Here is a 25,797-nt window from a genome sequence, read left to right on the forward strand (position 1 = left end):
TATTTAAATTTGGCAGCTCACATAGGTATGTCATTGATTTGGAATTTTCATTGTTTACCATTTTTTCAAATGATAAGTAATATGTACGAAACACTTGAACATAAAAATTGACTCAAGTTGCAAAAAACCACTTTGCCTTTGCAACAGCGCTTTTATAGCATTAGTCATTTGAAATTACTTTAAAACTGTAGGTAGAGGTAATTTGAATAGAGAAGAACCTGTCACATGATATGCGTAAGAGACGAAATTTGGTCGGACTCGGGCGGACTAGTCCATTTCTTTCTGCAGAGGGAGGTAGCGTCATTTAATTTCAGTTAACAGGTTCTGAAATAGGTATTGTTATATCTAATAATGTCTGTTAAAGTGACGTATGCAAACTATTAAAATATATTTAACAATTTTTAGTATCAATTAAATATTATCACATAAATCAAACTATGTCGAACGTCAAACAGCTGGAGAAAAATAATTTGCTACGCCACTGCACTCGGTGTGCCTTCAACGCGCAGCAAAGGTCACGTGACAGGTTCTTCTCTATTCAAATTACCTCTACTTACAGTTGGCTTCAAAAAAACGAGAAATGAAATTTGACCTTATGTGAATTGGTAATTTAATTTGTCAATTTATGTCAATTTGTGTCTGTTTGACAGTAGTATTTCTGATAGAATACATAAGTGCAGTTTTTTAACCTAAATTCTAAAAGGCCGTTTCAAACTATAAAAATTTAATAAAATCTGACAGAACTTTTTCTGAGAGTTCCCGTTTTTTTTTTGAAGCCAACCGTATATGGTATATGGATCCAAACTATGATTTTCTGGTCCCTTTATCCCTTTATTTGGTTCAGGAATATTGAAAAAATCTTAGTTCCCGTTTTTTTCGCGCTTTCAAACCCCTTGGCTTTAGGCAACCACTTAATCAGATCATTTTTTCTTTTGTTTGTATAATACAGTCACGCTATGCATGGTAAGCGGCAAATTTCACAACCAGCTACGATGTAAAAAACATTTACAACCTGTATAAAAAATGTTAAACGTAAGTTGAAGTTTCTTCCACTCCTTTTTTTTCTTTAACGTTACTTTCCCTTTGGTTTTCTTTTCCTTTTTTCTAAATAATTTGGTAGCCTCAAACCAATAATTTGTTTGTTCCGTAGAGATTGCAGTCTCGTCGTCCATTATGTGTGACAAGTTCTTGGACCTCAAGGAATCCTATTGTTTTGTTTTTCTCTACTCTTGGTATAGGGAATGTAGTGTCGGAGGAAGGTCAAAGGATAATAAAAGTAAAAGTATCATAATTTAATTTAATTATCAACTATAATAATAATTTATAAATACAGCACTAGAATCGACACAAAAATGTACAGTAAAACAGGAAAAAAATAAAAACAATATATTAGCAGTCTAAAAATTATGAAATAACAGTACATTTTTTTGTTCATAATAGCTATTTTTTTTCGCATAATATCATTTTATACAGAGCATTACTGTTCAAGTATTTCTGTTTTTAATTAATATTATTACTTCAGATCTATGACTAGATACTTCAAGTACTTTAAAAAAATATCGTACTTGTTATGACTAGATTTCGACTCATTCATTACTTAAGTAACCTGTTTTGAATTAATTTAAAATCGACATTTTCATCCTGACGAGAAAGAAAAAAAAAGTACGTTACTATGTAATTAATACCCGGTCGGACTTCCCCCATCGAGAAATCATAACGAAAATAACCCGACCGATCGGGGAAGCCGACGGCAACAATCAATAAATAAATAAATAAACAAACAAACAAACGCAACCGCAATATAAAAATTTCTCATCCCTAAAATAAAATCACAATAATAGTCATCCAAAAGAACCGACAGTGAATATCATCTACAGAGAGAGCAAATCAGAACGAGAATTCGATAAAAACAAACGAACCCCCCCTCCCCACCGCTGATACTCCCCAGAGGTTTAACAGACAAGCTACGAAAAGGCAACACGTTCTGAACAGCGTTTAAAAACTCCCATTAATCTCAATGTAAATATATCCTATGTTCAATTGTTCTCTTTTTCTTTTTCACCTTCACCTTCAAATTATGTACACGAAGTTCGAAGATCGTGCGTTGTGTGTGTGTGTGTGTTATGTATGTGTGTGTGGTTGTTTTGGGTAAATATTTTTTACTATGTGACGGGCCTGAATCGCCGGCACCGGACTTGGCTTTCCGATGGGGGCTCGCCGGCCGGGGGAGGGGGCGGGGGACCCTCCGACGTGTCCGGCGAACTCTCGGGGGCACCTATAAGACAAGTGGGGATGCCTCGGGCCGGCCTCACACCTACAAACCATCACCCCCTTACACCAATCGCCATAACAAATACCCTACGACGAGGTCATACAGGTAGCAAATTAAAAAATTAACAAAAAAAATAATTGGGGCGTGTCGCGTGAAGAGCCAACAAATTAGATTGTCAATGTGCCGACATTAATACTACTGCTACTGGGCGAGTCCACACAAAATTACGTCATCCAATCACAGACGTACGTTTCGTCTGTCGAGTGTTTTTCCAATCTAAATAAACTACGAATCTTCTGGAATTAAATTAACGCAAACTTAATTGGCTTCCTTCAGTTCAGTCCTGTTACATTTCATTTCCGCAACAGGAATAGTAATAAAATACCGTGATGTGCTCGGACTGGTTGAAAATTGCGATTTCATTGTTGTCTCGAATGTTTCTAACAGTCCTGAAAGGATTTATTTCAATCGTGCGGGAACATTTATCAAGGATGTATTTTATTAACAACATAATAGGTAAAATATGACATTCATCTTATAAATAGAATCCACGTTATCTCCTTTGTCCCGTTTTTTTTTCTCTTTTACTTTTAAGGTTGTTTTGCATTCATTTTTTACATTCTTTGCATTCTTCTATTTTTATGTATTTTATACTTGGATCACTTTTGTCAGGAAAACTTGCCGTTCATTTTTCTTTTTTGTTTCCTTGTTACATCATATTTTCTTTCTTCTAATAATTCTTAATTTATTAATAATTTTTTCTCATCATTATTTATCCCATTGTTGTCTCTTTCAATACACTGTTTTACAGTACCTTCACACTGTCTTAGTCTTAAATTATATTTTCCACTGACTGTTCATTTGTTTCTTCTTTAAAACTCAAGTTTTTATAATAAAAAAAATTAGAAAACACGAATGCTTAACGGCTTTTTTGTATATCAAGGCCGCGAAATCATTCTTTAACGTACCGAGAGACCAATCTCGAGGCTGTTACAGGGTTTTCAATGAAGAACTGAAAGGAATTAACACACTTTAATGTTAACCAGTCACTCTCCTGAGTTCTTCCTGCGAAGACATAATTTTGTGTGGACTTGAAACGAAAACTGAAATTAAAAAAAAAAACAAACGAAACAATATTCCTGTGCATTTCTAACGAATGTTGTGAATGATCGTTTTATTAAAAAATTTAAAAAACAAAATTGAAATACATCTAATTCAAAGACTCCACCGTCACCTAACAGACCATTAAGACGTAGGACTCACCTCCTGCCGTTGAGTGTCTTTTAAACCTGAGATTCAACTGGCTCGGATCTGTGACGTACTTCTCAGCCTGGCGACGTCTGCGCAATCCTGGCGTCAGATCGCCGGACCAGGACATGCACTTCGCCAACCTTTGCCCGCCAACCGCGACCGGAATTTTAGAGATCCTTCCGGGATCCATCGCCGGACTGGTCTGCAATTAATAATACCTCATTATTTACTCTCACAATTACGGATCCGTTAATTTAACTTCCTTCGAAATGACGTTAAGGGCGAACACGCAACAATTATTTTATTTTAACTGAAAAAAATGATTATTGAACAAAAATGTGTCGATTTTAAAATATTCTGGGATACTGGCTTGTTATCGCACTTGTGCGCGCAGACCTCACATGCGTGCGGTAATAATAGCTTTATCACACTAGTTGCGTAACAACTATTAATACTGCGGAAATAGCTCTTTTTCAAGATTTTTCAGAGCATTTCTGCTCAGACGGTATTGTACGGTACTGTGGAATCTTCAAACATCCTGATTTTCGTAAAATTCCTTCTTTTTTAATTACATGTCTAGCTTTCAAAACACTTCCACATTGTTACACTACCACCGTCACGTGTTGTTACACCAAAAACAAAAAAATCACTTCCCAAAATGTCTCCTTTTCTTTCACACAATTTATACTGGAAATATGAAAAAAATAAATAAAAAAACAATATTGTTTTTATTGATTTTACGAAACTAAACAGAAAAAAAACTCGTTGCTATAAGATATCCAATAAGGCGCAACTAACGGTAAATGAAAATAATTAAAAACTAAAAGAAAATTGTACTCTTACAGTGTATAATACAGAGTGTTCCAACGAAAACGGGCCACCTTAAACAACTTGTGAAAGATGTATCGTAATGAAAATTACAAAAACACGTCAAAACAATTACAATTCTTTGCAGAAAACTTGAAATAAATCAAAACCGATTGATTTTTTTTTTAACATTTAACATAAGAAAAGAGTTGGTCAACTTGACAGTTGATTTAACTTTTCGTCGACCATTGAATCAACTTGTAATCGATCAACAGCACAAACTTCGCCCCACTTACCGACGACTCCCTCAGGATCTGACTGGCGTTGTCCACTCCACTATCCTCGTCGTCCTGCTCGTGCCTTTGCTTGTCCCTGAACAAGGGATTCTCGGTGGCGTCGAAGTACTCCGACTGTTCGTCGAGTCCGGGACTGAGCCCGTTCGCCATCACCCGCTTCTCCCTGCAACATAGATGCGACGTGAGCGCGCCAAACTCTCCACTCGGTTACCGCGCGTACTTCGGTTCCGACGTGGCGGAGACGAACGTGACGGCCGGATTCGTGGTGAGATCCACCGAGGGCGAGCACTGCACCCTGTCCTGTTGCTTCGTTTCGTTGTTCTTCTTGTCGAGCGCGTTCCTCGCGTTCTTCAGGTTCTGTTCGAGCTTGTCTTGCGTGCTGGAACTGCTCTCGGACGCCGAGTGGCCCAGGTTGTTTTTGATTTTTTCCAGCGGCTTCGACACCGCTTTTTGGGAGTTGCTGCGGCTCAACGACTCGGTGGGTGGGACGTTGACGTGCGAGTTGGAGCCGCTGGGCGGCGACTTCAGCCGCACTTTCTCCTTCTTCTCCGAGTTCTTCTGCTCCGTCTCGGAGCTGCTCGACGATGACTCTTCGCTCTTCTGCTCCGGCTCGACTTTCACCTTCTCCGGACTGGGCGACTTCGACTTTTTCTCTTCCTCCGGCTCTTTCTTCGTCGCCTCGTCCATCTCCAGACTCACCCTCTTCTTCACGGTCTTCTCGGGGGGGTCGTTGACGTCGGGGGCGAACGTGATCTGCTCCCGTTTCGGACTGTGGACCTCCTGGTTCTCGTTCCTCTCTTTACTGCTCTGCTTCAATATGCTCTTCGTCCTCTCCAGCTTCACCTTGGGTCTTTCCGGTGGTGGTGGCTGCTGCTGCTCCTTGTTCTGCTCGACGCTCTCTCCTTCCACCGCATTATTCGACGGCGACGTCTGCGCCGGCCTAGGAACATTTTCTTTTGGCACTACGCGAATTTCTAACTTTCCTGCCACCTGCAAAAACACCATTACACCTCGACACTTTCGAAAACCTACAAAAACTCGCCTCCTGCAGTCCCTCTTCGCCGTTCTGGTCTTCCACCTCGGTACTCTTCAGTTCTTCTTTGTCGACCAGATTGAGAATCGGCAGGCTGCCCCACTTCGACGCTTCGTTCAGCTTCGGTTCTTCATCCTCCTCTTGGAGGTGGCGCGAGGCAACGTTCCGCATCACGTCCACCCTGAATATGAGATCGTCGAAGGCGGCTTGCTGCAACAGGGGAGGCTTCAGACCCGTTCTGACGTAGGGGCCCAGCGACGGAGTGGACCAAGCCCGGGGTAGTCCACCTGCAAAGTCATCACATTTTAGATGTGACAAACATAATAAATAAATGTCCTTGTTTACGACCGCCAAATTGAAAAATGTAATCAATTAGTTGTTTCGGAAGTTAAAACGTTTTTTGTTCTATTTTGCGTTTGTAACAAACCTATTACTCAAAAGGGTGCGTTAATGGCTGATTTGAGTGCTATTATAGACAGTACAATTTACATTTTCAAGGTTGGTAATATTCAATGTCAAACGTCAAATCACGCTGAACAAACGATTCCACAATAACTTCACATTGAACTTTCAAATGTTTCACTGCAACATTTGTGTTACCAACCACCATAAAATTCCCCAAATTTTAAAACTGCGATTTTTCATTTAAAAATGGCCTAATATGATATCTCGTTACAAGGCATTATGGGGTACTTATTCCTTCATGGCACTCCTCGCAAGCTCGTCGTGCCCTACAGCCGTGCGTGCTACAAAATGCTTCTTACAAGACAAGTGGTTTACTTTGCAAATAAATTGGGTTGGTGGAGAAAAATTAATACAAAAAGAAACAGTTTTGATTGGTTGTAATTTTAATTTGTTTTTCATTTAGGACATATAACAATCAAAAACTGCAGATTTGCACATCTTTTTATCGAACGATTTTGTAAATAACACTCGAAATAAAGCCGGATTCGCAGAAGAGTCGGCAGATATAAATTTTCTATTTGGGAAGGACGAAACGGATAAACAAGACCGTTCCGAATTGTTCTTTTTCGATAGATATTTTTAGAACGATTATTGGAAAACGGAGATATGAGTTAAATAATTTTATTTATGAGGAAACGCAAGTCAGATCTTTTTCTAACATGACATTTTGTACCGAGCTGGTTTATCGAATGTGTTTTTTTTTCTTTATAAATTTATCCGATGTCAATGACCAAAAAACATTGCAGTCTTGAGGAGATCGAGACGTTTTACGTCGTCTCTAACCAGCGCAAGAATTTTTTTCTGTGCTTTCGCATCATTCGTCAAGTTGCTAATGTTAATCCTGACCCATGAACGTTCGATTTCGAATAAAAACAAATTCAATCACGAAATAAAATGTATTTTGTTAATCAAACTTTTATGCGCACTGAAAATGTATTACGTTTTAAAAAACCATCAACGTTTTATGTCTTCGATCGTAAAGACGTATCATTTAAAAATAGTTCTCACAAAACAATACACTACTAAATCAGAAACTGGATAATTTAAAAGAAAATGCGCTTCAAAATTGTAGTTTCTCAAATTTCTATAAGAAAACTTTTACTTTGTGAAGCAAATTGAAATGTATCAAATTAAAACGATATGCAAGGTTTTTTTTGCTTCTCTTGTGCAGTACGAGAGAGGAACGCAAAGCTTTCGTTCACGCGAATTGCGTGTTCGTCAACGAAGCCCAGCTGAAAACCAGTGAGCGAAAGTGAAACCTTCACCCACTGGTAACTATGGATACAGACTGACTTTCTAGGGAGGTATAGAACAAAAGTACGTAGTTTTGTGTTCAATAACGAATTGTTTTTATTTATACAGGGTGTCTCAGCTAAGATTTTAGAGCCCAATATCTCGGTTATTTGCCAACGGATTTTTACGAAATTTAAAATGCAGATATTTTAGACCGTGAATATCGAAAATTATGCGCGATTATTATTAGATTGTTAAACATTAAAAAATAGGGGTCTACACAAACAATTAAATAAATCATTTGTCTGATTCAACGAAAAGATTAGATTTTGTCGTTAAAAATTTAATGTAAAATTTGAAGGTATTTGAGCAGTTACCTTTTGAAACAATTGATGATTAATTGCCAAGCAACATTTTGTACACCCTTTAAAGTCTGTCAAAATTGGGCACGCTTTATTAGAAACGTCAAATTGTGAAAATTTATTGAAAATACTCTAAAAACAGACTACAGCGGCAGAAATTTCAATATTGTTGAAAAAGGAAAAAAAATTTGCCTATGGAGAGTGTCGTAAGAACTTCAATGACACAGTTCGTTTTCTCGTGGAACACTATCCAAATGTAAGGCTTTACAAAATGTAAGGTTAAGAGAGTCGTCAATTTATTTGAAGACACAGGAAGCGTACGTGAACTAAATTACCTTGCTAAAATATCCCGATCGTGTTTTAGTCCTTTATGGAAGAATTAAAGCATCCAGTATAATAAATTACGTCCAAATGTTGTCTTTAACTTTATAAGTGTTTGTAAGGTTAGCAAGATAAACGTCAAATATGTCACCTGCGCTTCTGCGAAAAGGGATGACCAAAATTCTGCAAAATTGCGCGTTTGTTTCATACGCGTCTACGTTTTTGCATTTGCAGCAACGTTTAACACAGTTTTTTGCTTTTTTCTTGCAAACCAGACGTCTTTCAAGGCCGAGTTTTTCCCTACAGCATTTTTTATTGACGATCAATTTTTTACGTAAATCTTAATTGATTCAACATTTTAAAAAGGCATGTAAAAATTACGTTTTTAAGACTTGGGTGATTGCATTAATGGCATTTTATTCTTCACCGTCTAAAATATCTGCATTTTAAATTTCACAAAAATCCGCTGGAAAATAACTGAGTTATTAGGCTCGAAAGTCTTAGCTGAGACACCCTGTATATTAGATAGTGACCTAATCGTGTTTTTTGTTTGGATCCAGAGAAGAATTAAATCAAAGTTGGCACAATTTACAGATAAAAGACGCAACAAAAGGAGCCCATATAGTGTGCTGGGCTCCGCGATCGCCCGATTTAAACCCATCGGAAAACATGTGGACGTGACGAAAAATTCTTCTTTCGTCGAGACGTTCACAAAAATCATCCAGCGCTGATAAAAACTCCACGTTCATTTAAATTTAGCAGAGGGAGAGAAAGTTTGGTCCAAACTCCGCATACTAAATCTGCTGACAACACACCCTCCTCCTCACCTATTTTACATAAACCACCGTAAATTGATGTTGATAAGCACAATTCAAATTTGTACAGCTTTTGTAAAATTACACGAACCCTCTCGTCCCGACGCGCTTCCATATTTATCCACGCGACCCCGAACTTTCCATTTCATTCTAACCCCACACGATAAATCACCCTCAATTGTAACGACAGATTTTAATTTGCGTTTGTTTTATGAACTTCGTGACCCAGCAGAGTTCGACATCATCCAGACCTGGGAGTGATTCGCGATGGTGAATTAGATATAAACAGGCTGGAAATAGATGAGGCCGTAAGATTGAACAAAATTCCCTACCGAAGCGCGATCGATACACCTCGAGAGCGGCATGGTCGAGGCTCGAGTGCACGTGGGAGGATTTCATAACGTTTTAATTACTTACTTCAATGTTGACAAATTTTATCGATCACCGTGTAAATACATAATTAATCCGCCCACGTCCTTCAATTTTCCAATTCCATTCAAGTTCGGAATTTACACTTTCATTTTTTGATTTGGCCTTTTCAGGCCCGATCAAAAAGCTTCCAGTTTCGCGTGGGATGTTTACTTGTTCGGCGAAATTCGTGTTCATCCCTCGCGTAATGTTGGTTTAATCGATCTAACCACTTGGAAGTGGCAAAGCCACTGGAAAAAAACCTCCGAAGCTCTGTTCCCGCCGGCACAACGCCGAATCTATTAACGGGCGATTTTAAAAAAGAAAACTTTTTTTCCGCCACGCTCGTAAAAAAAGGAACACGTCGCTCGATTACGTTTCGGAGCTAATTTAATTTTTTCCCGACGCAGAAATTGCAATTTTTAAGAGTTCTACGTAACAAACGATAATTTCAAATTTTCAAAATGACGTTTTGCCAGACCGCGAGTCGTTAAATATCCAAAAAAACGCTAAATTCGTTTCTTTATCAACAAATTATATCCTCGCCAGTTTTCAAGCCTCGGCTGCGCCTCGCCAGTTTCCAACCTCGGCTGCGCCTCGGCCAAAAAACTCTGAATACACACTGAATGTTTTTTTTTTCTTTTTTTATTTGTGGTAAGTTTTAATTGCTGTGAATTCTTGAAAGTGTTAAAACCTTCTCTGAAGCTTTTTATTTTGTATTACATTTTTTAATATGTATCATTATTATTATTAGTGATGCTAATTATTATTAATAGGTCTTATTAATAGTGTTTTTTGTTTTTTTTTTTAATTTGTATTTGTTCTGCAAAAAATGTCTAATTGCTTTGATTTGTTAAAACCTTCACTCAAACGTTTTTACTTCATCTTACATATTTTAATATTTTATTATTATTGTTGGTGATGGTGATTGTTATTTGTAGCAACTTCTTTCTTCCTTCTTTCTTTCTTTCTTCTACCATTACTGGTAACGGTCTTAAAACTTTTTGAAAACCCCCCGTACTCACCCATGAGCTCCGGATAATCCTCGATGCCGGCAATATTAATATACTTCTTGTGGCTGGTCCTCGAATCCTCGCTGATCCTGCTGAGAGGCGGCGGCGCACCCGGCGCCGCCCCCTCGTTAGGAACTAACGTCGCCCTGTGCTCGGGACTTTCCGGTTTCCACTCGTTATCCGTCGTCTCCTCGCTGTCGTCGAATTGCGACTTCCACTGGCTGGCGAGCGTGAGGGCGCCACCTCTCGTCACCTGCTGGCTGACGTTCTCGTCGTCGATGACGGCGAACTGCGTCAAACTCTGGTCCCTGAGGCCGGAACGCGAGCTCCTCGCCGCCGACGGCTGCCGCCTCCTCGGTCTCTCCTGTTCGGGGGTGGCCGGCGATTCGACCAGGCTGCCGCCGCCTTGCACCTGGGCCGGCGTCACCACCCGCAACCGTCCCAGAGTGGCCACTCCGGACTGGCTCTTCCTCAACGGTGCCGGCTTCTGGTTGGCGTCGGACGTCGACTTCGCGGAGGCTACGGCCTCGTTGTCGAGACGCTCGGGGGGCTGCTCCAGGTGGGACGTGGCGCGGCGACGCGGCGCTGCCAAAAAATAACAACACAATAACAATTTGTCGTCAACAACGCTTGGACCACCAACCTTGCTGTTGGACTTGTTCCACGGGGGTGGCGTTGCAGTTCTTGTCCACCACCGGCCGGACGACGGCGTTGGTCTGGACGTCGGTTCCGAGGGGGACGGTGTTTTCCGTCTCGATACGCCGACGTCTGGCCTCGAGTTGTGCCTGAAACGTCAAAAAACACACTCAAAAACTCGGCCGCTTTCGTTCACGAGTACACCCAGCTCAATTCGCTTTCGTTCACGAGTACACTCGGCTCAACTGTATCACTTTTTGGCCCGCTCACCTCTTTGTTGTCCGTGGGCTCGATATTCTCCTGGTTGTTGTCGGTGGTGGTGTGTTTGGTGTGTCTTGGAAGCGTCGTAGGAGCTGTAGGAGGTTGCGCTTCCGTCGTCTGCGTCACCGTTACGTTATCACCGGCGGGAGTCTTCTCCCAGTCGTAGGGATCTGTCGGTTTGACGCCTCTCCTCTTCATGCAGCGCTCGAACAAGTTGATCAACATCTAAAACCCACCCTTCAACGATCCCTTCATCACAACAACAATACCCACTTGATAGTCAGGCTTGTCCGCGTACTCCAGACTCTGGATGTGATCGAGGAACTGCTTCAAATCGGACGGCAAATGTTTGAGCAGCAACCTGTGATCGTACTTCTCCTTCATCAGTCCCACCTGTTCCTTGTCCTTGACCTTGCGCCACGGCAGCTGTCCGTTGACGAACTCCACCAGCATGTAGAACAAGCTCCAGAGGTCGTCGTGACGTCCCATCTCTACCAACACACTTTGAGCATCGACGGAGACAGTAACAACGGAGCAACCCACCTCTGTTTTTGTGCGCGTTGATGCTGGCGTAACGGACGGTGCCCCTGAAGCCCGCCGCCGCTCTGGGGGCCCGGACTTCGCCCGTCGCCGTCGTGTACTGCCTGGCGAGTCCGAAGTCCAACATGTACACTTTCCTACAGTTGTATTGCAGTCTGCCCATGGAAAAATTGCTCTGGACGCAACAGTTACCGTGAACAAAATAAGTTGTTGAATAGGTCGTCGTCAACTTACGGGCTTAATATCACGATGCAAGAAGCCGACGGAGTGTATGCTTTCAATGGCTTTAAGTATCTGTAAACCTAAACGTAACGTTGTGGATAGGCTGAAGGCGGCTCGAGGCTGTGCCCTTCTGAGTTCTGCCAAGTTGCGGCCTTGAAGCTGCATCACTACGTAATTGAACCTATCATTCCTACCACAGCCGATGAATCTGCGGAAGAAAATTCCAACTGAAGGTTAACGAGGCGACACCAAATACCAACAGAGCAGTTTCACACCTCCACTGTCTAATTGGAATATATTTTTAGATGCACATTTTACACGTCTAACGTTACCTGACATATTTTTTTACAAGCATTTATAATGTCAGTGTCTTTGGTTGAAGGCTAAAGTGTTAACAAAAAAACTCCAGATCCCACAATTTAAAAAAAAAAAATGATGAAGCAAGATGCTATTATTTATGCGACGCATTTGATCAACCAAATTTTTGGTTACGTCAACTCAACTGTCAAAATTTATTTTGGGGAGATTTAGGAACTTTTATTTTGAAAATATTTTGCTAACAATATCTCCAGACAACACTACAAAGTCTTTCTTATTTTTTGAGTACAAATGAGCTTGTCATTACTCTAATTTTTATTGTACTTAAATCCGCCTTTACTGCTACGGAAGTCACTTCTAATCTAATTGAGGTTATGTCCTAGAAAATCTGTACGAATCAAGCTCCAACGTACGTCATATGTATCATACGTTCAAATGAAAATCTGGGCTGAGTGAGCGTTGAAAAAAGTAACCCATTTGTTTACTTTAATCGGCACATGATTGAACATGTTTGTTTTCAGCAAAAGGTGTTTGCTTCGAGAATAGAAATCGTTGGTTATTCTACTTTTAATGTAAAACATTAGAAAAAAAAAAAGGTTTTTGTTTATAAATTTTAGGTTAGCTGCTGTCTAATGACAACTGTCAATTTACAAGACAATTGACGGTTTTCAACGCCTTCCCAGCCCAGGATTTAGATTTGAACGCCCGATACAATATGTAATACGCTTGATACTCAGAAAAACTTATCTTGTCATTTTTTTAACGTTAATTCCTTAAACATTCTAATTACTACGGCTCGTGTTAAAATACTGCAGACTTTTATTACTGCGTCTCTGGTCGGAATCAACTGCATACTTAAAAAGTTTATTTGATATTACAAAAACTAATGAAACGGAAATGCAATAAAGCTAAATTAGTGAGTCGTCATTACTACTTTTAATTTTATTACGATTAACAGAAGCCATAACTTTGCAGTTTATTTAGATTAACTCCTTTCGGTGGTTTACCGGGTTTAAACTGGCTCGTCAGGACGACAGGGTTGGTCAAAGCACTCTTCAGACCAAAACATTTAAATATTTATGAAATTGCGTGGCGCGTTTTGCGAGATCTTAATTGGTTTCTTTGATAAAGAGTTGTCTGAGAAATGTGCTTTGATCGTATCAAAATAACGGGTGAGAACACGTTGCGCCGAAAAAATTATCGACGGCCTTGCACCTTTCCCATTTTTTGAGTAATGACGCTCAACAAAAACAATTGGCAACTGTTATTTCACGACCGATACATTAAATTTTACCCTCGATGATTGCTTAATGTTCCATTTTTTTTTAAACAAAAGCGATTCATTTACTTGGCCCATATATTCTCAATAATAGCCACAATAAAACGATAAAATATTTATAATATCGGCTAAATATTTATCGATTTTAAATTTACCACTTTGATTGGAACACCTATTCCGTACACGCTTCTTTTCTTAGTTTCTCGTTTCGCCATATTTTATTCAATAACTGTTGTTAAATATCTGACACGAGAGGATTAAATCGCATCCTGCGAATTTGCAATTTACATAACAAATATTTGCTTGTTTTAATGTTGAAGGCTTTGCTTGTAGTTTATCCACCCCTGGGGGTTGTTTCCAATATTTGTTCTTTTTTCTTCGTTTGCTACATTTTACGTGTTTTTTTTTACCTCAAGTAGACATTTTCTTGTAATTAACAATGCATTGCTTCAATTGTTCATTTATTGCTAGTCCTAATCCGAAAAACAGAATCTGGTATTTCGTCATAAATCCCTGATTTGTGAAAAATGGAAAAATGACAATGTGTCGAAAGAGTAAGTAGAGAGAAAAGAAGTAAAGAAGAAAGAAAAGGAGATTCGAAAAAAAAAATAGTAAAAGCGTTACAAAATAATCTAATTTAAAAGATTAAAGCGAAAGGAAAGGGTATAAATAAAACGTCAAAGAAAACAGAGTTGAGATCGGTTAAAAAAGGAATGAATAAAAAAAATTAGATAAGAAGGAAAGAATATTGGAAAAAAACAAAGAAAAGATTTGAGAACGGTTACAAAAGAATTGAACAAAATAAAATTAGAAAGGAAGAAAGGAAAAGATATTTAAAAAAAGGAAAAAAGGAAAGAAAACAGAAGGAAGAAAAAAGATGGGATATTCGAAAAAAGTAAAGAAAAGTATTGAGAACGGTTACAAAAGAATTGAATAAAATTAAATTAGAAAGGAAGAAAGGAAAGGATATTCAAAAAAGGTAAAAAAAGAAAGAAAACAGAGTTAAAACAGCGCTTTCAAAAGAATTTTACAAAAATAGAAAAGGGACATTCGAAAAAGTAAAGAAAAGTTTTGAGAGCGGTTACAAAAGAATTGAATAAAATAAAATTAGAAAGGAAGAAAGGAAAGAATAATCAAAAAAGGGGAAAAAAATAAAGAAAATAGAGTTGACATCGCTTTCAATTTTTTTTTTTTAATAGAAAAGAAGGGATATTCGAAAAAGCAAAGAAAAGTATTGAGAACGGTTACAAAAGAATTGAATAAAATTAAATTAGGAAGGAAGAAAGGAAAGGGTATTCAAAAAAAGGTAAAAAAAGAAAGAAAACAGAGTTAAAACAGCGCTTTCAAAAGAATTTAAAAAGAAATAGAAAAGGGACATTCGAAAAAGTAAAGAAAAGTTTAGAGAGGGGTTACAAAAGAATTGAATAAAATAAAATTAGAAAGGAAGAAAGGAAAGAATATTCAAAAAAAGGTAAAAAAAGAAAGAAAACAAGAGTTAAAACAGCGCTTTCAAAAGAATTTAAAAAAAAATAGAAAAGGGGCATTCGAAAAAGTAAAGAAAAGTTTTGAGAGCAGTTACAAAAGAATTGAATAAAATTAAATTAGAAAGGAAGAAAGGATATTGAAAAAAAAAGGTAAAAAAAAAGAAAGAAAACAGAGTTAACAGTGCTTTCAAAAGAATTTAAAAAAATAGAAAAAAAGGGACATTCGAAAAAGCTAAGAAAAGTATATTGAGAGCGGTTACAAAAGAAATGAATAAAATAAAATTAGAAAGGAAGAAAGGAAAGAATATTCAAAAAAGGGCAAAAAAGGGAAACAAAAACAGAGTTGACAGCGCTTTCAAAAGAATTGAATAAAATTAAATTAGAAAAGAAGAAAGGATATTCAAAAAAAGGTAAAAAAAGAAAGAAAACAGAGTTAAAACAGCGCTTTCAAATGAATTAAAAAAATAATAGAAAAGGGACATTCGAAAAAGTAAAGAAAAGTTTTGAGAGCGGGTACAAAAGAATTGAATAAAATAAAATTAGAAAGGAAGAAAGGAAAGGATATTTAAAAAAAGCAGAAAATGAATGAAAACAGCGTTGACAGCGCTTTCAAAAGAATTAAATAAAAATTAGAAATGAAGAAAGGAAGGGATATTCGAAAAAGGGAACAATTACACTGCGCACAAAAAGGTAGAGATATTCTTGTCTTTAAGAACAATCCGAAGAATACAGTTTATTGAATAAAGTCTCATTGTACCTAAACACGGTTGTCGTTGTTTTGGCACAATGGAAGGCCATGATTAATTTTTTTTAACGTTGGACACACTGATTTCCGTCACCAAAGTGCCTGATATGCGGACCTATCAAAATGAACATAACATGTTGCCGAATTTCCCGCGATGTCTCAGTATTCTTCTATTGCAAACTAGTAGAACTGACAACAATGCACTAGACATTGACGCTATTTATAACCTCAAACTTAGAAAAACAGACAGCTTGACTACCAAATTAAATGCCAAATTTCCATGTCCTGCCATGCCAAAACAACGTGAATGCATTTTAAGTTTAGTTTCATTTTTTATTATATCAGCCATGTGTCTAACTTTGGTGCTCAATGAATTTTTTAGCACTTTTTTAAAACCTATTTGTAAACGAACTCTTCAATATTTTTTTCATCCTCCCACGCAAAACTCAAAAAATCAGACCCAAAACAATGCGATGAATATTTTTTTTCTAAATTGTCTCATCTTACTCGCAAATTTGAACGTGGGAAGCTTTATTAATTTAACGTTTTTTGTTTGTTTTGTTTTATTATTCCACAATGATTCTGGTCGGAGTTTATTTATCAATTAATCGTCGTTGCTTGGGCAGGGCTCACATTTACCAGCTGTGCTTTAATTACTCGACCCACGCAGAAATGTTAATGTTGCCGTTCTGTGGGAAGAATATGAAACTTTTAATCGAATCAAAAAAAGATCCGGACTAATTGCGAAAACGCAATCTTGCGACGAGCTTTTTTCAAAGCTCGATCACTATCGACGTCCCACCTAAATTTAGACGCAGACATTGTCGTGTTTTCAACAGCGGATAAATCTCAAATTATTGTCGTTGTGGAAACGATTCCACTCTTTATTGTTCTGGTTGTAAAAACAATCACCGAGGTCGATTTGTGGACAATTACCCTGGAGACATTGAGTGCTTTAATCAAAAATTTACAACGTTCAACAAGTTTGCGGTCTTTTCTGTCAACCGTACAGACGACCTTCTCAATAATGCAACCACTTTCACACTCGTTTTGCATCGAAGCGAAGAGCTGTCCGGACCGAAGGATTGTTGTTTTCCGACATGTCGCTTTCCACGCTTTCAACGTCGATTAAAATTTTTGCGTCGTGTATCGAAAAGCCAACATCGAATATCATGTCCCGAACAAGATGGTTCACTTGTTAAGTGTTCTCGGTCACGTGAATGTTTAATCGATGAGAGATTTTGCCGTGGCAGGTTTCGACTTCAAGAAAGGGAGGGTGGTTTCACTTAATCCAAAGTGAACAGCGATTAATTATTTATTTTGTTTTGGGATTCGTTCGCGTGTTACCCCTTGACGTTAAGTTATATTTGTTTTTTGTACAGCCGCTTCAAATCGGTACGAAACGATGTTTTGTAGGCAAAAAAAAAAAGAAAATGTCAAGTATCGCAACAGTTATTTGTATAACAAGGCCGCGAAATCTTTGTTTAATGTACTGAGAGTAATGAAATGACATAAATAAAACGATTCATTTTGTAAATAATCGTAAAAATGTCGGAAGAGAATTGCAGTGATAGGGATGTTTCAGTGTCCTTCAGAGTTAAAAAGTAAGTATTATAAATCCTGCAGTTTCTAATCTAAACGACAGTCTCACATGGAAACTTTAATTTGTATCAAATATTTTAAGAGCAACGGCCGCGAAATTGGATTTCGCGGCCTGTTTTAGTTACCCGAAATGGTCGTTTCGCGTACGGTTGCACAAAAAAGAAATTGAAATCATTTCAAAAACAAGGAATTTGTGTTGTTTGAAACGTTTTTATGCCGAAGATCTTTCACTCGCTGAAATGAATATGTCATTATTTATGTTGGTCCCAATATAGATATGCCAAAATGTGGGTTTTGTAAGTATATTACAAAAAAAAAGATGAGATAAGAGGTTTCCGAGAGAAGTTCGCGTGATCGAAATAATTTGACAGCAGTTCTTTTTTAGAACTCAATTGTAGCCCACCACATGTCTCGAAGATCTCCTTTCAATTGTGTTCTTCTCCTCCCGCAATGTTTTCCCGTCGAAAAATATCAATACAACTAAGAAAGTTACGTTAACGACGGAATGAAGGAAAAAAAATCAAACTGTCGTCGAACACGCCACCACAAATTAGTTTGTGTTGGATAATTCAAACTTACTAGACTGATTTGTTTAAATGTCGTGGAACGTTGCTTTAACTGCAGAAAGTTTCAAAGAAATTCGTATCAGGATGAAAAACGACGAAATAATTAAGGAAAGAAAAGAAAACGTTGCACAAATGACGAAAGAATCGGCAGTGAAAATAACAAGAGCCGGTCCACGTAAGCTCTGCAAGGATGCGTGATCACATATCGAGCACGTCCGAGACGAAAACGGATTAGGACAAGGAGGGCTTTTGTTAACTTTGCCGTTCAACGCTGCTTCAGAATAAATGGGAGATGCGAGAGGTCGGCAAGAGAAATAAATATCTATAATTGAAATCGAATGGATTTCGCGGACAACGTTCGAAGCAGAACTGACGAAGAAAAATGTGCGAGTGCAGAAAGAAAACGGTGTTGGGATCGGACGATTTGTTGGGGGGAAATACAGAAATTTGTCGAACCAGATTTGGAAATGAAATGACCATGATCCTAGCGATTTTCTTTTTCGTTCGCACCATCTTCTGTATTTCATACTTGCTTTTCCATCTGTATATTTTGTAACGCTCTCAACTGTGTTTTCTGCACTTCTGTAAAAATCCTTTCCTTCATTTCTATTTTTTTTATTCTTTTTTTTTGTAACCACTCAATTTTTCTCTTTTTCGAAAATCCTTTTCTTTCAGCCTTTTAATTTTTTTTATACAATTGTTCTGTAGCGCTTTCATCTCTTTTTTCTTTGCCTTTTTTGAATATTCTTTCCTCTTTCTTCCTTTCTAATTTTATTTTATTCAATTCTTTTGTAACAGCTCCCTATACTTTTGAAAAATTCGTTTAGAAAATCATCTTTTAGTATGGTCCGATAAAAAAAAGTGTACGACTGGGTGAACGTCGTCATAAGAATGGTCGGCCGCTTCGGTAGGGAAATGTTCTTTAAATTCTTTATAACAAGCAAGAAAATTAAATTTAAAGAAGGACGTGCGACCTCGGTCCGCATTTCATTTTAACTATTTGTTTTTACATTTCATGCAGTATATTAGATTTTTTTTCTATTAAAGCCAATGGTAGCAATATAAACATATTTCAAAGAATAAAACTGAAACGAGACTTTCGATTACATTTGGCTCGATTATTACATGATTCTTGACTGCCACTGACTGTTATTAAATCCCATAAATTTCCTAGAGATTTGAAATTGGACGATGTGGTTGGTCATACTAAAACATCAAATGGTTTGCCCTTTAGCCACCTAGTCCTTCAGCATTCTAATATTGCTCGAGCTAATTTAAATTCTATGCTATCCCCGCTAAAAAAAAAATGTTCAATGCTATAAAGACGATTATTTCCTTCATGTGTTTAGCAACCAATTGCGTGACAAATATTGACCAATCAAAACGAGAAAACAAAAAATAACCCGATAAAATTTCTCTAAAATGCACATGTGCAATAATCTGATAAAAAATGTCGGTACCTGATTTTTTTTTGTAATTATTTTGAATAAAAAAGATTGGAAATAATGCGTTTGGTTTCATTCTATTCAGGAAATAATCAGCCGTATACCCCTCGTGCAAAATTTTAATATCGGCAATTTTTTTGCCAATTAACTCAAACATCCATAAATTATTCGGTCAGAAGACCAATTATTATCAAATGAAAGCCCTCGACTTCGTCTCGTGCTCTTATTTGCTAATAATTGGTCTTCTGACCTCATTTATGGATGTTTTCGTTCATTTGCAAAAAAAATTCCGATAAAAATTTTTGCACTTGTGATATAATATGTGATTAAATTGATTTGCATTTTGTTCCAGATGATGAAGCATCTTTATTTTCCCCAAAAATCGGACGACTGCGAGAGAAAGAAAAAACTGAAGGTTTGCCGTGGCCAGCTGGACACCGCATTTCAGCTCCATAGAAAATTCATGGAATTTTTGATGAGGAGCTAAAAAAAGTCTCCTTTCAAATATGTAAAACAAGAAATAGAAAAAGAAATAAAACTGGATGTTAAAAAACATTTATGCAACTTTGTTTTTTGGAATCAATTATTAATTAAGTGCTTTTTATGATTGAATCAAGTTTTTTAGTTACTGTGCAAAAATTATAGAATTTATATGTATGTAAAAAATTTAAATAAAAACATAATAAAGAAAACAAATTGAATCGAGTACATTTAGGAACATTTTTTATGAACTATTTTCTATTATACAATGAATGAAATAATTTCATCTTTTATATCTCGTGTGAAATGTTTTAACTCAATAAATATATGTAAATATATTTGTTTGCTTCAAAATAACTGTCTTAAGCATCAATCTCTACAAGAAAATAATGAATCAACGTCACATCTGAAAACCCAGTTGAAATCTTGAGAAAACAAAAATTCGAAGCCAAAGATTTTTTTTGCACTCACCGCAAAACTTTAAACCGTTCAATTTCCTTTTCGGTGGTGCATTTCGTTCCCCTGTCACGTGATTTCGATTAGTGACGTCAAATAATTTCCCATCAAGATGTCTGAGCCGTCTACGACGCCCCTGCTTATAATTCTGAATAAATTAAAGTGAAACATGCCGACAAGATGGAGCTTCACCACATTTCCGACCACCTTCGCAAACTTCCAAAACTCCCCTCGTCTCTGCTCCCGCACGACGAAAAATTCGCAACTTCACGTTCCACCAAATCCTTCATTTCTGCCCGATTCGCACCGGGAACTGTTCAAATTTAAACGTTTCGCTGTTTGCGACATTCCATTATTACTCAATTCAATCAAGATCCGATACTCGATGCTTCAATTACTCAGGACAATCACCCGAAACGGTCTCGTTTTACGACGCATACATTAATGCAACGAAGACCGCTTGTTTTAGGTTCAATAAAATTCCTTTCGATAAGAGTCGCCGGTTTCGGGTTTAAACGGCAGTTTGCATGCAAATCTTCCATTCATCTTCCGCGAGTAATCGTCACGACTTTCCGATAGATCCTTGCGAACTGCACCCGCATGGGCGACACTCCATCTGTGCACGATCCCGGACCCAGATTAACTGTGCCGGAACTGTTTATAAATTTATCAAAACCACGACCGATAGGCTCAGCACAACGACATGTTAATCGTGTGATTTATTTGCATAATTGTGTTGTCAACTGTTTAATAATACAGTAAACAGGATTTATATGTGACGCACACTCGTTGCGACACCAGAAACACCCAAACTTTTTTTTTCCGAGACGACAACTATTTCGAATCTATCACAGACTGATTTATAAATATCCACCACTTGTATCTCGAGTGGTAAATAAAAGAAACGACACTCCCTCTCAACATGATTATTTTTTGTACCCGCATTTATCCTTAATCAATACAGATTTGACATTTATATGTACCGTCACGGGAGTCTGTTATGTACAGACGAACTGTCACCTTTGACATTTGTCGCGGCGTCGAGTCAAGCTCAGACATGACTTTCACTACTCACAATATGTCTTGATTTAAGTCTCTGAGTCATTTGGAAGAGTGAATTATTTATCTGGGTGATCTGGTACACGACCTTGACCACTAGTGCCGCGTTGTTTACCTGCAGATGTGCTCCTTTCCTTGAAGTTTCTTCAAGACCGCCACCTCCATCTTCAGCACTTGTTTGGGTTGGCGAGCTGATTCCACCTTGAGCGCGACTTGTTCCCTCGTTATCAGGTCCAGTCCTTCGTATATCTCGCCGAAACCTCCGCCTCCGATCTTCTTGACAACCTGGAAGTGTCGATTTGAGGGAGAACGTCGCGACCCCGTCGCCAATATCCTACCTTCCATCGTTCCTTGACCACATGTCCCGGCTGCAGCAGATCCTCGGAAGTCATCGTGATGTTGTTATTTTGGTCGGTCGAATCTAGTTGGCCCTCCCAGCTCAGTTTTTTCGGCCTGGAAGAGAACACACGATTCCGGTCATCATTCCGACGCACTTTCCGGACTTTTCCGGGTTGATAAGGTGACGGCAACCAGACCGTCAACCTTGTCAGTGGTTTTGCCTAACGCTCGACCAGCTGATCGCCTAGTCCCTAGTGCGCGTGCGCACGCCGGAAAACTACTCCGCACGGCCTTCTACGTGCAGAAACGCCCGGACATTATTGATTTTCCTTTGTGGGGACAACTTCCATCGAAAATACGAACCCGACGGGAAATCATCAACACCTGATCTAACCGGAGGACGCGATCGACTTTTCCGTTCTCGCACGCCACACCGCGCTTTTCCCCTCGATGCCGTCGACACTTGTTCGCGATTTTTCATCCGTTATCACACCGAAAATACAATACGGATAAATTTAGAACCGAACGAAAATAGTACAAGGCGATGAGCGTGACAGGTAGGGTGCACCTTGATCCCTAACCTCACAACGTTACCGCTTCGCCACCGAACTCTACCGACCACTTCTCACGCCATCCGGGTCCCTCCGCGGGGCGCAAACAACCAAATCCACATGCACAGTTACGGGGCGACGGCCCCCCTGTTCCAAATTTTGACGTTCGTGGGGCCGTGCGGCGGTGAGGTCGAGACAACGGTTTCAACCCTACTGCTGGTGATTAATCAAAACAAAACATGCATTAATTTGTTAAACGCATCGTTTGAAATCATAAATCAAGCCGATTAAACTGATTATTTGACGTTTCTTACGGTTTGAAGATGTGTGAATCGATACGGACGCCATCTTTGACACGACCGTGAACATAGCAGCGGGTGGGTGGATTCGCGCCACCATTCGAACATCTAGGGTTTTTTATTTTGTCGCGGCGGTGCACCTGAACTTGCTCCTTTAAAAATCATCCCGAGGAAAATGTTTAACGAGAGAGTATTTTAAAATAAATGTTGTTTTCGTCCTCCGGCTAAATATAAACGCGACCTTAGCATAAATAGTGCATCCGCATTATTATTATTATTACTGCAGGATAAGAGTCAAGTTGCGTGCGATTTCAATGTTTATTGTCGATGTTGTACAAATAAATCAAGCGGGCATCGATGATAACAAATGAAGATCAAAACATGCAGAGTTGGTTGCATATGTACACTCCAGACTTGACTTTTCATTGGTCCCTTCGGAAAACCTTCAAACGATAATTTTCGCCGTAAAATATTGATTGGTCGTTTAAGCACCTGTGTCGTCAAAACCGAGACCAGTTTTAGAAACACGGAACTGTAACAAAAGGTCTTTGGACTGTGATCACTTTCCCTGACAGTATAAAATGTGTCACCATCGCGCGGACGTAAATGACGTCTCTTTGATGTGTCGCCGTGGGCCGCCTGACACGCATGGTGACAGGCATTCCGGAAAATGATCTCCGGCGTTTTACCTATTTTTCGCCCGGAAGAAGTTTTGTTGGAGTTCGCGGAACTGTATGTCAAAAACAAAACAAATGATTTTCGATGGTTATTTCTGTGCGTGTGTAATAAAAACCGAATTGCGAAGAATTCTTGGCCACTTTTACTTCCCCGTTCGAAAAAGGTCCATAAAACAGACAGATAAACAGGAATGTATGTTGTGTTTATCGTTGCAGCTGTTGTTGACGCCGTTTTGTAACAACAAAAAGTACAAAATGGAGGTTCGCAACAATTATTTCATTCTGCGTGATTGTAATAACAGCGCAAACATGGGAAATTGTAAATTGTGCGATTGGCCATGCGAGGTATGCAATTATGCAGGTTACGTATTGATTCCGTTGCATCTAGTGCATACGCAGACTTATTTCTTCAGCTCGGTATTGGTGCGTGGGTAAAAACAAATATGTAATCCTTTATTTGCAGAAAAAATTCAATTTATTGAAAATATGACACTTTTTTGACACAACAAAAAATAAAATGTCTGTTGTTGAAATCTCAAGGATCACCGGAATTTACATCGAAAATAGAAGTGGCAACGCTGTAAAATTTTGATCTAGGGGAAAATCAAATGTTAGGTTAAGCTTTTTATTTTTTGGGGAAAATGAAATGTTAGATTTAGCTCTTTATTTCTTCTACACACCGTATTGAGACAGTTTTAAATTAATTATTAAACCAGTCCTAGACTGTGTAACAAATTTTTTATTATTTTCTTCCAATTTTCTTCTAACATTGAATTAAAATTTTTGTAATAACCTACCATATCCGTCAGATTAAACGTCAAATTAAACTGTCATTTCAGTGGTGCCAACTTCTTATATCCTACATATCCGTCAGATTAAACGTCAAATTAAACTGTCATTAAAGTGGTGCCAACTTCTTACATACTTACGGGCTTATGGGGAAATTTATTGTTTAACCAACATGAATCGACAGGTGGTGGAATCATTGATATTTGAAATTTGCACAATATTCATAAGAACAATCACATTTCCTGAAGCATTTTAATAGCTATTTTCAATACAAGTGAGCAAAGTAGTGCATTAATCACGAGGACGGAAGTTGGGCGACCGAGCCGTAGGCGAGGGCCTAAACCTGATAAGTGATTAAACAAACGCACATTTGCTCATGCCTGTTGAATCTGATTTTTTCCATGATCATAAAATACAGTCGCGGAATCGAAATTTCGGGCAGCATTTTTTTGTCACTTTTTTAATTTTCAGTTACCTAATTACAGTGAGTGTAATTATCATCGCTTTAACCTGATGCTTACCCCTTATTATGCCGCGAATCACTATTTTTTTATGTAAATAAATCAAAATGACATAAACATGACAAGAATAAAAAATGAGGTTATATTAACGTAAACTGTACATACCTATAGTTTGTCCAGCGAGAGATTGGTTGACATAAAAATCACTAAATTCTACGCAGAGAAAATACTACCTAGCGTAAATTATTTATTTATTTACCTTCAAGCAGTAACATTTTTTACCCTAAAATTATGCTCTAATTAATGTATTCTAGTGCATTTTGTAGTGTTGGGTTACAAGTCTACAATTTAAAATCTCCCAATCTCTCGCTGAACGGAGTTTATCATTATCCATCTGCATCACTATTTTTCATAACTGTTAAAAATTACTGAAATAATAACTTATACAAAATTAGCCCAACAGGGAACTTTGCTCACTAGTGAGAAAATATTTTTCCTCACTAGTGATTTAATTGCCATCTTTGCTCACTATTTTCAGCGAGGAAGGACCACTGTGGAAAAAAGAGTTTTACATTGACTTGACCCCTTTTTGTGATCTTGTCGTAACAATCACTTTCCCAAATTTTTTTTGGCCGGAACTAACATCTGCAATGATACTGATATGTAAAAAATCACTAAACGATTTTTTTTGTTCTTTGTTGTAAAAATAGACTGCCCTAGTGTGCTCACCCGGTGCGACAAAATCCACGAATTAATAAAGTCTCAGTGGGATTTTAATTAGAAAATAAACCGTCGACAGATAAACATGCTTCTAAAACGTTCACTCTTAAATTAAATCGACTGAAATTTAAAAATACGTAAGTCGGGACGGTCAGAAAATGCCAACTCGCTTCGAGGAAATAATTCGATTTGGATTTATTGGAAAAAATTCAGTTTTCAGGCGTGCTAAAGAGTAAATTGATTTCGACAGTAAATTGAAGATCGGTTGGACAATTATCTGGTGACTTTTAATGATTGAGACAAATTTAGTGGGTTGGCACTCCCGAATAATTGGTACGGCTAGTCATTTATTTGTCAAAGAGTTGTCTATTGATTCGCTTTCTACGTTGAGATAAAAGAAATTTGATTTATTTTGACTTTAGAACTGTCACATTTGAATCTGACAGTCAAGTGTACCAACATAAAATCGTAAATGTATTGCCAACCGAACAAAAATAAATTCAATTATTAAAAATCACCCGGTATCTGAAACCCGAACTAAATTTCGTGGAAAACCTAATTGATCGGAATTCGTGCCAAAATGATCAGATGC

General features: G+C 38.1%; 1 protein-coding gene across 4 annotated transcripts in view; it reads right to left on the minus strand.

Annotated features, from left to right (window-relative positions):
* Positions 1-1,283: 1,283 nt before the first annotated feature.
* Positions 1,284-25,797, minus strand: part of Asator (tau-tubulin kinase asator) — a 40,811-nt gene continuing 16,297 nt past the window's right edge. For 2 of the 4 annotated variants that reach the window (XM_069044945.1, XM_069044943.1), the window contains exons 2-14: positions 21,708-21,822; positions 21,485-21,654; positions 11,948-12,143; positions 11,717-11,888; positions 11,447-11,664; positions 11,183-11,398; positions 10,920-11,061; positions 10,289-10,861; positions 5,669-5,946; positions 4,847-5,616; positions 4,627-4,789; positions 3,536-3,725; positions 1,284-2,314 (exon numbers count right to left, since the gene is read on the minus strand). In XM_069044945.1, the coding sequence (XP_068901046.1) occupies positions 2,163-2,314; positions 3,536-3,725; positions 4,627-4,789; positions 4,847-5,616; positions 5,669-5,946; positions 10,289-10,861; positions 10,920-11,061; positions 11,183-11,398; positions 11,447-11,664; positions 11,717-11,888; positions 11,948-12,143; positions 21,485-21,654; positions 21,708-21,761 (3,294 nt within the window). In that variant the 5' untranslated portion in view covers positions 21,762-21,822 and the 3' untranslated portion in view covers positions 1,284-2,162. Of the gene's footprint in view, positions 2,359-3,535; positions 3,726-4,626; positions 4,790-4,846; positions 5,617-5,668; positions 5,947-10,288; positions 10,862-10,919; positions 11,062-11,182; positions 11,399-11,446; positions 11,665-11,716; positions 11,889-11,947; positions 12,144-21,484; positions 21,655-21,707; positions 21,823-22,573; positions 22,656-25,797 lie in introns of those variants that run through there. The other 2 variants (XM_069044944.1, XM_069044946.1) reach the window with 2 other exon arrangements.

The sequence above is a fragment of the Tenebrio molitor genome, chromosome 4, assembly GCF_963966145.1.
Source record: "Tenebrio molitor chromosome 4, icTenMoli1.1, whole genome shotgun sequence".
Lineage (NCBI taxonomy): Eukaryota > Metazoa > Arthropoda > Insecta > Coleoptera > Tenebrionidae > Tenebrio > Tenebrio molitor.